The sequence below is a fragment of the Colletotrichum fioriniae genome (genome assembly GCF_027942845.1).
Source record: "Colletotrichum fioriniae strain IMI 355084 chromosome Unknown scaffold_4, whole genome shotgun sequence".
Lineage (NCBI taxonomy): Eukaryota > Fungi > Ascomycota > Sordariomycetes > Glomerellales > Glomerellaceae > Colletotrichum > Colletotrichum fioriniae.
In genome coordinates this window covers 2,687,037-2,700,144 of record NW_027076840.1, presented here as the reverse complement: position 1 = coordinate 2,700,144, position 13,108 = coordinate 2,687,037, and the positions used below count along the sequence as shown (strand labels likewise).

The 13,108-nt window shown below is 53.4% G+C and overlaps 3 protein-coding genes across 3 annotated transcripts; 1 reads left to right on the top strand and 2 right to left on the bottom strand.

The window, feature by feature from the left end:
* Positions 1-6,430: 6,430 nt before the first annotated feature.
* On the top strand, positions 6,431-8,348 carry N0V96_004568 (uncharacterized protein; the record flags this gene model as incomplete). Its single annotated transcript, XM_065757153.1, has 3 exons — positions 6,431-6,764; positions 6,840-7,282; positions 7,338-8,348. 3 exons carry the CDS (start codon positions 6,431-6,433, stop codon positions 8,346-8,348), a joined length of 1,788 nt encoding a protein of 595 aa, XP_065614366.1.
* A 394-nt stretch (positions 8,349-8,742) lies between these two features.
* N0V96_004567 (uncharacterized protein) lies at positions 8,743-10,082 on the bottom strand (the record flags this gene model as incomplete). The annotated part of the gene is made up of 2 exons (XM_065757152.1): positions 8,743-9,722; positions 10,076-10,082. 2 exons carry the CDS (start codon positions 10,080-10,082, stop codon positions 8,743-8,745), a joined length of 987 nt encoding a protein of 328 aa, XP_065614365.1.
* A 964-nt stretch (positions 10,083-11,046) lies between these two features.
* N0V96_004566 (uncharacterized protein) lies at positions 11,047-12,849 on the bottom strand (the record flags this gene model as incomplete). The annotated part of the gene is made up of 2 exons (XM_053188631.2): positions 11,047-12,739; positions 12,845-12,849. The coding sequence occupies 2 exons, from the start codon at positions 12,847-12,849 to the stop codon at positions 11,047-11,049; spliced, it is 1,698 nt and encodes a 565-aa protein (XP_053054593.2).
* Positions 12,850-13,108: the final 259 nt, after the last annotated feature.

Genomic DNA, 13,108 nt, shown 5'->3' with positions numbered 1-13,108 from the left:
TAAAGAACGTCCTAGACTAGACAGAATCGCTGAATAACGGCGTTATCTACACCCAGCTTACTAGAGGCAGAGGCTTGGCTCGCGGCTCGTTCCCTTACTTGATTCCTCAATCACGGGAGATTCTACATAATTCGTCACCTTGACCTGTCCCCAAGGTTTCTCAGCTCAAAGCATTTGAGAGCGACGAGGCTCTTGCTCCGCATAATGCATCACACTGGCAAGAGTGTAATACACAGCTCATGGGGGCCGGCCTGCCAACTAAGGGAGCTGATGGGGGTTCGATTTCGAAGTTGCCTCCCACAATCCTAGGACTACTGCGTGTATTGTTGGCAGTAGACGTGGATTCAGTTGTCGTAGGAGTTCGTACCAAAGTCTCCTGAGTGGTTTGAGAAACTCGGGCTTCACCCCTAGGAGCATGAAAGACGAAGCCGCACTAGCTGGCACGTTAACAAATCGCAGGCTGTTCTCCTGGCGCCTGAGTTCTCATGCACTTACTGCTAGTACTAATGCCTGATGCATGGGCGCTTTGACGTTACCTAAGATGTTGGGTCGGTTCTGTTTTTTCTGCACGTGGTAAAGTTTACTGTGACATATTAAAAATGTCAGCACCTCATTCGCCATAGAATCGACGATGGCGAAGTTGACGAAGTGGTGAAGTTCAAATTTGAAGTCCTGGTCCCGTGAAAGACGCACACCTTTGGATTTCTGCGAATCGCTTCATCAGATCAAGCTTACGTAGACAACCATTGATGTATCGCGAAATTATTGTATGCTGCGGGGCGTTAAGACGGCCTCCGTGAAAGCCGGCGCCGGCTCCGCAGTGCCGTCTTACCGCATTTCAGGGTATCTATCAACATATATCGGAAGCCCCGGGATGCGGCTAGTATGTTCGCACGAATAGACAGTCGCCCTGCTATCAAAAAAGCTTAAATCCCATGACTATTTCCCAAGGGCTCCGCGGAGGGCAAAGCTCGCCGCGAAATGGGCCGGTAATTACCTTCATCACTATATTAACAGCAGACTTTTGACAACACAGGTGAACCTTGTCAAGCCGGTATCCCTGTAGTACACGTCCACCACGCCCGCCAGAACGCGTGATTGAAAAAGTCGAGCATGCTAATCGCAAGATATAAGTGCGCATTTCCATCGGCCCACGGCCGACTTCGCACGCGTAATCGTCATGGCAAATCATGAGCGGCGGAGAGTGTTGAAATAAACACTCCGTCTGCAAAATCAGCCAGACTCAACGAACATTCCCGAGGACATGGCTTCGCTGCCTCTTGAGCTCGTGGAGCAAATCTGCTCTTTACTTTGCTTTCACTGTCAACACCCAGGGGCCTTTCCCGAGGCCGAGAGCGACGATTATCGACTCAGCAAAAGGGCATTATCGCGGCTTTGTCGCGTTTCGAGACGAATTTGCGCCGTTGCGCAGCCGTTCCTTTTCCACGACTACGCCACGGGCGGGTTACCTCAAGGCCATGGATGCGGTATCGGAGCACAGTCTAGCAAGCCCTTGCAAGATGACGACTACGACGACAAGCTGCCGATCTTTCTGCGCAGCATCATACAGCGTCCGGATCTGGCATCGCACATCAGAACGCTTCAGCTGGTAGAGAACGACGTGATTAGCGGGTGCACACCAGACCTAGCACCCCTCCTCATCAAAGCGACCGAAGATGCTGGTGCTCTACGACACGCTCCGAGCAGAGGCTATCTCCAAACGAAGATATGGAGTGGATTCTCTGGTCAACCAGAAGCTTTACTGCGAATACAGCGGCGAAAGATCCACCACTGGCTCGAGGAGTTGGCAATGCTGCTATCACCAAACGTCGCTATGCTTCTCACAGCCCGGGACAGCTTTGTGGATTATGAGCATATTAGAGACAGTCGGGCCTCTTTCCCCGCACTACGAACGATCGCTCTCCGGGGCGTCAGGAAAAACCATCATATTTACGAGGCCTCTGCGCTCTTCGCCGCAGCGCCGAATCTTGAGAACCTGGATTCAATGCAATGCAGTCTCTTCGACGGTCAAAGCCCTTGGACTCTCGTCAAGCCCTGGACACTGAAGTTGAAGAATCTACGGAGGTTATCGCTGAGCGAAATAGGCTTTGAGGATCTCAATCTGCTGGTAAAGTGCTGCCCGAATTTGGAGGAGCTGGCAGTCGCAGCAAAAGAAATCTACCGCAACTCGGAATTCAACTATTGGGATATGTCAAAGTTGCTTCAGGCACTTGAACCTGTTCGCCATAATCTACGAAGATTGCGCCTTTCTCATGAGTCTGGACGATCGCGTAGGGAAGACTCTCGGTCAACTCCTTCTGGTGGAATAGTCTGGTCCTTTCGCGGCTTCGAAAATCTAGAGGAGCTTGCATTTGATCAAGCGGCGATCGACACTAGTCCGCGAGCAGCTCCCGTGGAAGATGGTATGGGCTTATACACCAAATGGATCTTGGCTGAAGTCTTGCCAGCGTCCATTCGACAGGTTGAGATCTTGCATGCCAATAAAAATTGCAAGGAGAAGCTTAGGCAGCTTGCCGAAGAATGTTCCTCCGCGTTACCCAGCCTGAGGGTTGTTCAGGTCAACTTTGACAAGTCCACAGACAAAAGCGATATCGATCTGGAGTGCATAGACCTCATGAACGTACAATTCTAACCACTGGCTATCGAGTTGATGTGGGATATAGGCGGTTTCGAGAAAGATGGCTTGACATTACGTAAGGGCGGCCCAGCTTGGATCAGGGTCGATTCCTGGTTCGAGCCGATATTTGCATGAGGAATGACAGTAGAGTGTTGACGAAAATAGACTAATAGATAGATTATAGAGAAGAGAATGTTGCAATGCGTTTTCGGTTTGAACGCAGAGTAGATGAAGAAGCCGTACACCCTTGACGCCTGGCACATAGAAAAAAAAAACATCATAGAGAGTTGTTCATCGCAACTATGCCAGGACTCAGGCGATAGGCCAGCTGTAGTCTGGAAGGCCTCGGCGAGGATATTCCGACTGTCGAGGATAAGACATTTGAATGAGCACGATGCGCTCGTCTCCTAGCAAGCATATAGAGCAAGCGAGGTCAGTAACACCCTGAACAATATTCAAGCTCCGAAGCGGTTAAACAGACCTGGGACCGTGGCCCAGGACCTCGATCTCGGTATGTAGCTGGCACAAACAACAGCGGGCCGGATGCGCAAATCAAAGACATGGACTGAGATGAAGCAAACGCTTCAAGCGACGAGAGATAACACCAATGTCCGCGTATGCGCTGCAAGTGATGCTTGTTAAACCTCGCCGTGCAAACCGCATCCAGGGGCTACAACAGACGACCGAGTGTTCCACACGCAGATTCAAGTGCGACCGCCATTGCCTCATCGGATCATTTGTTTGCTCGTCAGTCAAAGACAACGGCGGGCATGCCGGCAGCCGGGGTTGATGTCGCTGTCGATGCTGATGTCCCTTAGTGGTTTCTCGTCAAATGCCCGCAATGAGCCGAGTTCTGGAACAGTCTCGTCGCCGAATACATTGCTCAATCATGTCTCAGATCAGCCGCAATAAGTGGACGGAGGATGGATACGGCTGTAGTTTTGACAGGTGCGCCTGCAAAGCACTGCAGCGATAGCAGCCACTTGTTTCGAAACGCCTCTGGTTGAATCCTCGCATGGTGTCAACGGCTTTGTGGACAGGGGGACGGGTTGAGCTAGAGCTGAATAGGGGCGAGAGAGCGAAAGGCCAGCTTCGAAAGTAGAGATGTAGACGACCTGGATTTGTTGAAAACTTTGTGGCGGCGCCAATGGTGTCTTTGACTCCCGAGACATTCCTAGTCTGGTACTGAGGTAGTACCGGCCACCGACGACAGCATCTTGGAGTAAAGGCAACGTTGATTTGCCGATGGGGATGCCCCAAGGCCGAGTCAGAGGGCTTGCCGACGTTGATGGCATGCAGTGGGTGCAGTGATACGGCGTAGAGACTCGTGGCAGAGCGCAAGGGCCGGGAAAGCGGTTACATGTCGAAATTACGACGCAAACATTCGAGGTATGTGCCTCGATCGAGGTTTTCTGTCTTGCGGCCTTGTGGGAGAGACGGCATGGAGTAGATGTCGAGTACCATGCCCCACGCGGGAAGATAAGGACAGGACAGGGCAAGATCGTCTGAATATGAGCACTGAGCGGACTCAAGGCATGAACATGTTAGCATCGCGTTTGTGTCAAAAGGAAACGTAGCGCCGATCCCATCTCAGTAGCAGAAGCGCGTGTCGTGGTGTCGTGGTGTTGTGGATGTAACCTCCCATCGATCTCGAGCCACGTGCGTCGCCGTCTCTATGGACATGCTCCCTGGTCTTTGCGTAGAAATAAGAGACCTGCTATGACGAGGGGTTGGACCGCCGAGTTGACGATTATTGATGCGAGAAGCGCGAGCCTGGCCGCCTTCTCCACTGATAGCGTGATGACAGGCAAGGCGAGGGGTAGATCCTTGTGAAGGAGACATAGAATGCCGATAGAACAAACGAGAGACCAGCGATTACCGAAAAAAAAAATCGAAGAGGAGATGGCGACAGTTGTCGCACAACGGGGTGGCACGTTGAGGAACAACCGAACCCAAGTCAGAGACCCAAACGACCCAAGTCGGGTTGACAGAGCGGCAGGATTGCATTTCGGTCCCGCGAAGGCAGCGAGGGTTCTCCCGATCGCGACCAAAACGCTGGAAACTATTCCAATGGTTGGACAATCTGGGGTGTCGAGTCTGTGGTGCGGCTAGATCTGACAAGTGACAAGAGATGGGCGAGCGTAACTGTGGTCCTTGATCACTTGAAGGAGTCCCTCCGTGATGCTAAGCCTCACCGCCGAATGAGAACTGGGGGGCTCCGTCTGGCCGCTTGGATCTAACGGCTTCGCTAGAACCTGTTCGTGTTGGTTTCGTGCGGCGTAGTTTCTCGCTTCCTTGTGGGCCATTCGAAGATGCCGAAGGAGGGCACTGGGAAGATTCGAGGCAATCCAATCCAATCTTGCGGTACGGATGGAGATCTCAAAAAGAGAGTGAGTGGACTTTGTTGAAAGCAATGTCGACGGAGTTGTTGACGGAGCAGAGGGAACATTCCTCACCTCCCCTTAGTCATCATTCGAGTGATGACTAACTCGCTGTAGTAGCACGTGATCCACCTTCAGCTGAGCGGCGGTACGTACTCGTCCCCCGGAAATGGACGCAGAGCAAACGGAGGACGTTGCGCGTTGCCGTTGACATCCATCAAACTGCACGTCAACAACAACCTTTGATCAATCTTTCGGGCACTTGCATTCAACGGTTCAACTTCAGGCTGGATGCATCAAGTGAGCAGCATCTTAGACCCTCGAACTGATTGCAGCATCGTGCAGAAGAAGCGGCCTGCCGCCCTCTCTTACAGCTTGACGCCCTCGTTGTGCGACTTGGAGATGCCCTCGCTCATCCCATCCCATCCCATTGCTGAGCCATTGTCTTTAATTCTGATCCGTCTCGTCTCTCTTGAATGCGCCTTACCGTCCCCATCTCTTCTGGCCCACTCCAAGTCCTCCAACATCCAATGGCTCGGGGTTTACGAGGAACCCGCGGATGACGCTCTCTACCCGTCTCTGGCCTTGGAGCCTCCCGTCTTTTGCCATTCCGTGTGGGTGTCGCGTCCTTCCGCTACCCTTACTGCCTAGTCTTAAGTGCGACGGGGGGATGATGTTCTTCTACCCTAGCCCAAGTACCGTATGCATGCTCAGTGCCGGCGCTTGCTAAGTTGTCTTGCCGGCCAACGTCTACTCACTGTATCTTGTCCTAGTTCGTCATCATCATCATCATCATCCCGACTACGCCACCAGGCATGGCTCCAGCTTACACAGCACACCGTTCGGCGCATGGAGGAAGAGCCCCCAGAACACCTGAGACAACGTCTGGCCCCCTTCCAGGGTACCGTCTCTCGTACAACACCAAGAGGCCGATACTTGGCGTCCGCTTCCCGTTCACCAGCCAGAGTCAGAGTCAGCGCTACCTCACCTTCTGCACTCCTCCCCTTACCGGAAGCAAGCCGGTGTGACATGGGAGCCCAGACAAGTGTCTCGGGGACTTGCGCTCTCTTCTCTCCCAGCACGACCATCACCGTCTGCTTCCGACCCCAGCATTCACGTCCTCGGCAAGGCCATGGGCTTGGTCGGAAGTTCCCCCAAGGACTGACACGTCCAACACACGTAACTTGATCTATATAGAATCCGTGATCTTCTCCCCTACAATACCCTTGTTTCCCAGTCTCCTCATCAGGATAAACAAACAAGATCAACAGAGTAGCGCTGCCATCTCATCTGCCTTCCGCATCGTGTCACTGCTCCATCCCGAGTACCCGACTCTACTTCACTGGCACTTGTAGACCTACTCAACTCAACCCTCTCTACAGTATTCGACCATCTCGTCGTCATCGCCAACATGTTTGACGCTCAGAAGGCCGCAGTGCCGTCCTTTATGGCTCCTCCGACATTCCTGCAGTCAAGAGCGTCAACCCTGACACCAAGCGACTCGAGCTCAAACTACGATGAGATGGAAAAGGACATTGCAAGCTCTGCCGCGTCATTTCAAGATATACGAATCGACCCTATCCTGCTTCCTCCTGTCCCGTATAGCGAGCTATCAAGGATACCTTCCGTCAAGTCAGAACAAGCCGAGATCGTAAATAACGAGGATGATCTAGAATATCCCAAGGGAATGAAGCTGGCTCTGATTGTCATGGCATTGTGTTTCAGTGTGTTTTTGATGGCTCTTGGTAAGGAACCCTCTCCCCCAAAATCCACACTCATTCAATAGGCTAGAGCCACAGCTGACCACCGTCATCGCCTAGACAATTCCATCATAGCCACCGCCATCCCACGTATCACGGACGAGTTCAAGAGCTTGAACGACGTCGGCTGGTACGGCAGTGCCTACCTCCTGACAACAGCCTCTCTCCAGCTGCTCTTTGGCAAGTTTTACAGCTTCTTCAGCATCAAGTGGGTGTATCTCATCACCATCGCCATCTTCGAGCTGGGCAGCTTGATCTGCGGCGTCGCGCCCAACAGTATCGCCCTTATTATTGGCCGTGCCATCGCGGGAGTCGGGTCAGCCGGCATTTTTGCCGGGGCACTCATCATCCTCGCCTATAGCGTGCCCCTCGAGAAGCGTCCCATCTATACTGGTGCCGTCGGTAGCATGTGGGGTATCTCGTCCGTCGCTGGTCCTTTGCTGGGTGGTGTCTTTACGGATAGTCTCACGTGGCGGTGGTGTTTCTACATTAACCTGCCGATTGTAAGTTGATCTCGACTCCTCGTCTTCGATGCCACTTTGCTAACGCCGCACAAAGGGAGCCGTCACTATCTTTGTCATTCTCTTCTTCTTCCCTGATCCCGTCCGGTCTATTCCCCAAGAGACATGGCGAACGCGCTTCATTCAGATGGATCCTCTTGGAAACATGCTTTTCATGCCGGCCATCATCTGCCTCCTTCTCGCCCTTCACTGGGGTGGCGTCACATACCCCTGGGCCTCTGCCCGCGTCATCGTTCTCTTCCTGATTTTCGGCTTCGGTATGGCGGGCTTTCTCTACTTGCAGTACCTCGGCCAGGAAAACGCCACAGTTCCGCCGCGCATCTTCAAGCAGCGCTCAGTCTGGTCATCCTCCTTCTTCGCCTTTAACACCGGCGCCGCATTTCTTTTGTCCGTCTACTTCCTGCCCATCTGGTTCCAGTCCGTTCAGGGCGTCTCCGCCGTCAACTCGGGAGTCAGGAATCTGCCCATGCTGGTCAGCAACATCATTGCTTCACTCGTCGCCGGTGCCGCTGTCACTATCTGGGGCTTGTACACCCCGTGGATGATTCTCGGCTCGATTCTTATGGGAATCGGGTACGGCCTCATCTCCACTTTCAATCCCAACACATCCTCTGCGATGTGGATCGGTTACCAGATTCTCGCTGGCGCCGGAGTCGGCGCCGCTATGCAGCAGCCTCTAATGGCTGTGCAGGTGGTCCTCGACATGGCCGACGTGCCCACGGGAACCGCCATCATCATCTTCACACAAACGGTCGGCGGGGCCATCTTTGTCGCCATCGGCCAAACAGTCTTTACCAACAAGCTCGTGGAGAGCTTGGTCGAGTACATCCCGACCATTGACCCCCACTCCGTCATCGCCGCGGGTGTGACAGGCATCCGCAAGACCATCGATCCGTCCCTGCTGCCCGCGGTAGAGCACGCCTACAGCGACGCCCTAGCACAGGCGTTCCTAGTGAGTGCTGTGACGGCCTCTGCGACCATCGTCGGCTCCGTGTTTGTGGAGTGGAAGAGTGTCAAGGGCAAGGATGTCCACGTCGGCATGGCGTAGTCGAGGCCCGGAGACCCAGTCGAGCTTCTCGGCGATTTCATTCCTTTAGCTCGGGGACTTTGGCGTCCCGAGCCCATCATTTCTCTTTGTTTCTTGGCGTGATTTTAGAATGTAAGCTACGAATTGGAAGGCGTTACGGGTTGGGAGCATTTGCTTGGTCTGAATGGCCGTATTGACGGGGAATGCCCGTCTTCTCAGGATAGCATGCCGCATCTTTTGGAAAATCCTCCGATTGAACGCGGAAAAAGAATAAAAATAGATTTAAATGTCAGTCATCATCTGTAATCCCACGTGGCGAAAACCGTCCCGCGCAAGCCGTAAGCACCTTAATTTAGGCCAAGCATTTTTTTTGATCTGCATGCTCTCAACTACACTACCAGTCATATCTCACCGACTAATTGCCATCCGCAACACGGATCACCATCTTCTTGGCGCGGACGGTACCATCCTTCAACCCATCGAGAGCAGTCTTGACGCCCTCGAGGCCCTTGACAACCTCATACGGGTGAGCCTTCATCCACCCCGTCCTCAGCGCCTCGGCAAACACCCGCGCCCAAATCAACCCAAACAGCCTGCCTTGGCCCTCCTCCTCGTGCACGAACCCGACGCTCGTGACAACGACCTCCACGCTGGGATCGACGTCGCTAAAGTCCTTGCCGGGCAACACCGTCGTGATCCTCGGCTTGAACCCGGTACCTTCCTCGGGCGGGCCCGCGATGGCCTTGCTGAGCATCTGGTACGACCCCTTCTCGCTGACCGTGTCAAAGACCCTGAACGATCGCTGCCCGGTCGCCTTGATGACCTCCCTCAGCTTCTCTGCCAACTTGTCCTGCGAATCGAATTGCGTGTAATCCAAAAACACGTCGCCCTTGGCTTCCTCCAAGAGAGGCGTGACAAAGGCGCTGTTCTTGCTTCCGATGGCGATGAGAGGGTGCACGCCCGCCTTCTTGGCAAGCTTGATACCAAACGCGCCGATCGCGGTGCTGGCGCCGTAAATCACAACAGGCGCCTTGGTATCCCTCTTGCGGTCCCAAGGCGAGGGGATCTCAAGCGAGTGGAACAGCGCCGTGGCAGCGGTATACGCAGCCAGCGGCACCGTCGCGGCCTCCTCGTAGGAGACGCTCGCGGGGAGGTGGAAGGCGGTGTAGGCGGGGACGATGGCGTACTCTGCGAAGCTGCCGTTGGCGGTGCGCATGATGTGGAACCCGGCGACGCGGTCGCCCTTTGCGAACTCGTAGACCTCGGCGCCGACCTTCTCGATTGTGCCGGCTACGTCATCGCCCGAGTTGGAGGCGGCTTGGAACCAAAAGGGGAGTTTCCAGTCCTTTGGGTTCGTGCCGGAGACGATGACTTTGATGAGGAGTTCGCCTGGGCCTGGTTCGGGGATGGGGGGAGTCCTTAATCTCGACGGAGAGGTCGGCGTTGACGATGGCTTCTTTCATGGTGGGCGGTGATGTACTTAGTTGATTTTTGAGTTGGCGTAGTAAGTATCCAGGTACTGTTTCTGTTCGGATGAGAATTGGCTATCCTCGACTTGTAAAAGAGCTGTTGAGGTGAAGAATGGTTCTGCAGTGTATAAGAATTGAAGGTCTAATAGTGAGGCCAGTGACGTCAAGACTTCCGGGACCTGAAGCTCTTCTTTATACTTCTAGATTCCATGCATTCAGTCTCCATCCCGAATACGTTCCCAAAAAGAGGATACCTCCCTACTCCAAACTCTACTGTACAAGGCATTGGGTTCCATTCCTCTCTCGGACAAGGGAGCACCCGCTACAACCACATGGTCCCCCTCCTCAACATCTCCAATCAAACACGGGGGCCTCGCTTCGGCGAAGGAAAACGCAGGTCCGGGCGAGCCGCTTCTAAGGGGCCCCGCCCGGGTCCCCGCCCCGTGTGTGGTGATTGCACCCACGGCCCACCACATCAGATGAGGGGCAGAGCATGGACTTTAGAACGGATTACAAATCCAACGTCTGGCAATGTTGCACCCACTAGGTGAGTTGCGAAAGTCCGCTGCCCAAACTCCGCTACTTTAGTCATCTATCGTTATGAAGACCGAGAGTTGAAATAGATTTCGGTCTGGCTTTCAGTGAATGCATCGTTAGTTGCTGGAAGTCTTATGTGGATTAGTTGAGGCTAAGTCAACCATTAGAAATCAATTCTGAACATGTTCCTATTGCGAATAATACGAGACCGTCGTACAGGCGTAAATCTTGGTTTGGCAGTTCAATATTGAAAGGAATACAAGTATGATCCGACGCTCTTGTACTAGTTGTTGATAGTAGTGTGATTGACACCTGATTTGACAACGACAACTCGAAAGTGCATTATACTGAGTTAAGGGGTCTGTCTATTTGTAGGCCAATTTAAGCGCAACGTCATTGAAAAAACGGAGTTGCTACTTGGGCCTAAGTCTTATCTTGTGAATCCAAGCAGCCTCCTAGCTGACAACCAAGTCAACTAGGTGAATATTGGCTGTTTGCTCAAATAGACCACCTGCAATTGATGATCAAGGGCAAACTGCAGCTCGGCATAGAGCAGCAGCCTTGGGTTTGTGTCTTTTCTGATTCTGTGTGACGTCAGTAGCGGTGACAGTATCAACCAATTTACCATATTCTGCCATTGATATTTCTATTACTTTTGGAAACTTAGTACAACTCCAGGGAGCCTCTTGAAACTGCTCAAGATCAATTTTGACCTACAATCCAGGCCCATCCCCAACTCTGTCGTACAATTCATCAATGTCGTCCTGATACAACTTGAGAACAGCCACCCTCTGGACATTACCCTTCCCAGCAATGGGAAACGGCTTGTCCTTTCTACTAAACAAGATCCTCTCCTTGGCTAACTGACCAGCCGCATCCAAAATTTCATTCCCCTTTTGCACCATCGGCCAAATACCATCCAACATCTCCTCTTTCGACGTCCGTTCACCGTCATCAACAAGGTCAATGATAGCACAAATATACCGCCTCCCCGTCCCGCCGACAACAACATGCTTCACCGCCGGATGCTGCGCAATCTCCCTCTCCAACAACATGGGGTTCACATTCCACCCAAACTTGGTCACCACAATATCGTCCCTCCGCGAGTAAAACTTCCAATGGTGCGCCTTGGTAGGATGCTTCACAAACAAGTCGTTGCTCCGAAAGACACCGTCGACGACGTTGCTGTGCCAGAAGACGTGCTGCTGCTTCTCCACCTTGGGGTTCCTCACAAACGTCATCTCGTAAACCTGTTCTTGCGGCTCACCTTCAGACCCGGACCCCTTGACCTCGCAGGGCTCCCAGACGATCCCGCTCTCCTCGTCGTTGAGGCAGAGCCAGTTCCAGTCCTCGCGGTCCGTCTCGTGGCCTAGGGCGGCGCCGGCCTCGGTGGACCCGATGAGCTGATCAAGCTTTGTGCGGGCTGACAGCGCGTCGCCTGCGGGTTTGCTGAGGGCACCGCCCGCGTAAAAAATGAACTTTAGTTTCTTTGCGACGGCGGCGAGGCAGACTGGGGACTTTGCCACCATTTCTAGGTATATCGGTACCCCGGCCAAGCAGTCAAAGTCGCCATGCTCAAACATTTGTTCGAGCGTCGACGGCGGAATGGGACCGAGTGTATTAGGACCAAGGACGAGAACCTTCTTGCGGTAGAGAGGGTCGGTGACGGCGGAGAAGAAGCCAAAGGGGTGGAAGATGGGCATGGTCTGGTAGCAGCGCTTCCCCTTGAAGAGGACCTTGTGATAGGACGGCCGGCCGTCGAGATCTGGAAGGAAGCGCCAGACGGTATCGACGACGACAAAGGACCTCTGCGTCCAGGTGATGGGCTTAGGGAGCCCCGTCGTACCCGAGGTGTGTCCCACGGCGGCCGGATCGTCGATGCCCTCCTCGTATGTCCTTTTGTAAGGATACGGCTCCACAACTCCGTCTTTATTCAGAAGACTGTCTAGAGATGGCGCTGTAAACGTTTTCATCGGTCTCGCCGCCAACAGCGGATCAACCATAGCGTCCACGCCCTCGCTCCGCATCATGATGTGACAATCTTTCTTCTCGCAGAGACTCAAGTTGTAGATAAGGCTGTTGAAATGGGAACACAGCAGGATCTGGTGGCCCGTCTTCATGGCGGCCATGATGTTGATTGCATATCTGATGTCGGGGAGGCCAAAGTAGAGCAACGTCTCGAACGTTGTGCTCTTTCCAATGTTGGCTTCAATGTGCCATGCCACTCGGTCGACTGCTCTTGACAGCTGACGAATGGTGACATCGCGGAATCCGTCGTTGGCGATGTCCTTGCTGATGGCGTATGAAGCCCATATGCGCTCTGGATCCTGAGCCGCCTGCTCGGCCACGACATGTGGGACGAGGCGGTGGGTGGTTGCGTCTGCCATTGTCATGTAGCTGGTATCGCTGCCGACTTAAGTGAATTGAGCGCACCGATATGGGGTGCAAGAAGCATGCCAAGAAGACCCCAAGTAGACATCCAGATGCCAAGGTAGCTTGTTTGCTTTATACATCATGAGCCCCATGTGGAGAAGGAAGTTGTCGTCACGGATCTCAATCCTTCTAACTCACATCCCTCTCACGTCAGCTGGGTGGTGCATTAGTCCACAATAAATGAAAATTGAGGGCATTAGGGAACTTTGGGAGACAAAGCCAATCTCTGGGGTTAGCCTACCTATGCAGTGGTCGTAAGCTTAGCTTCGTCTAGCGGCCGGTAGAGTCCAGATTGGACGGGGCTCCGAAAGATCGTCACAAAGTCTGACATGATGAAAACGT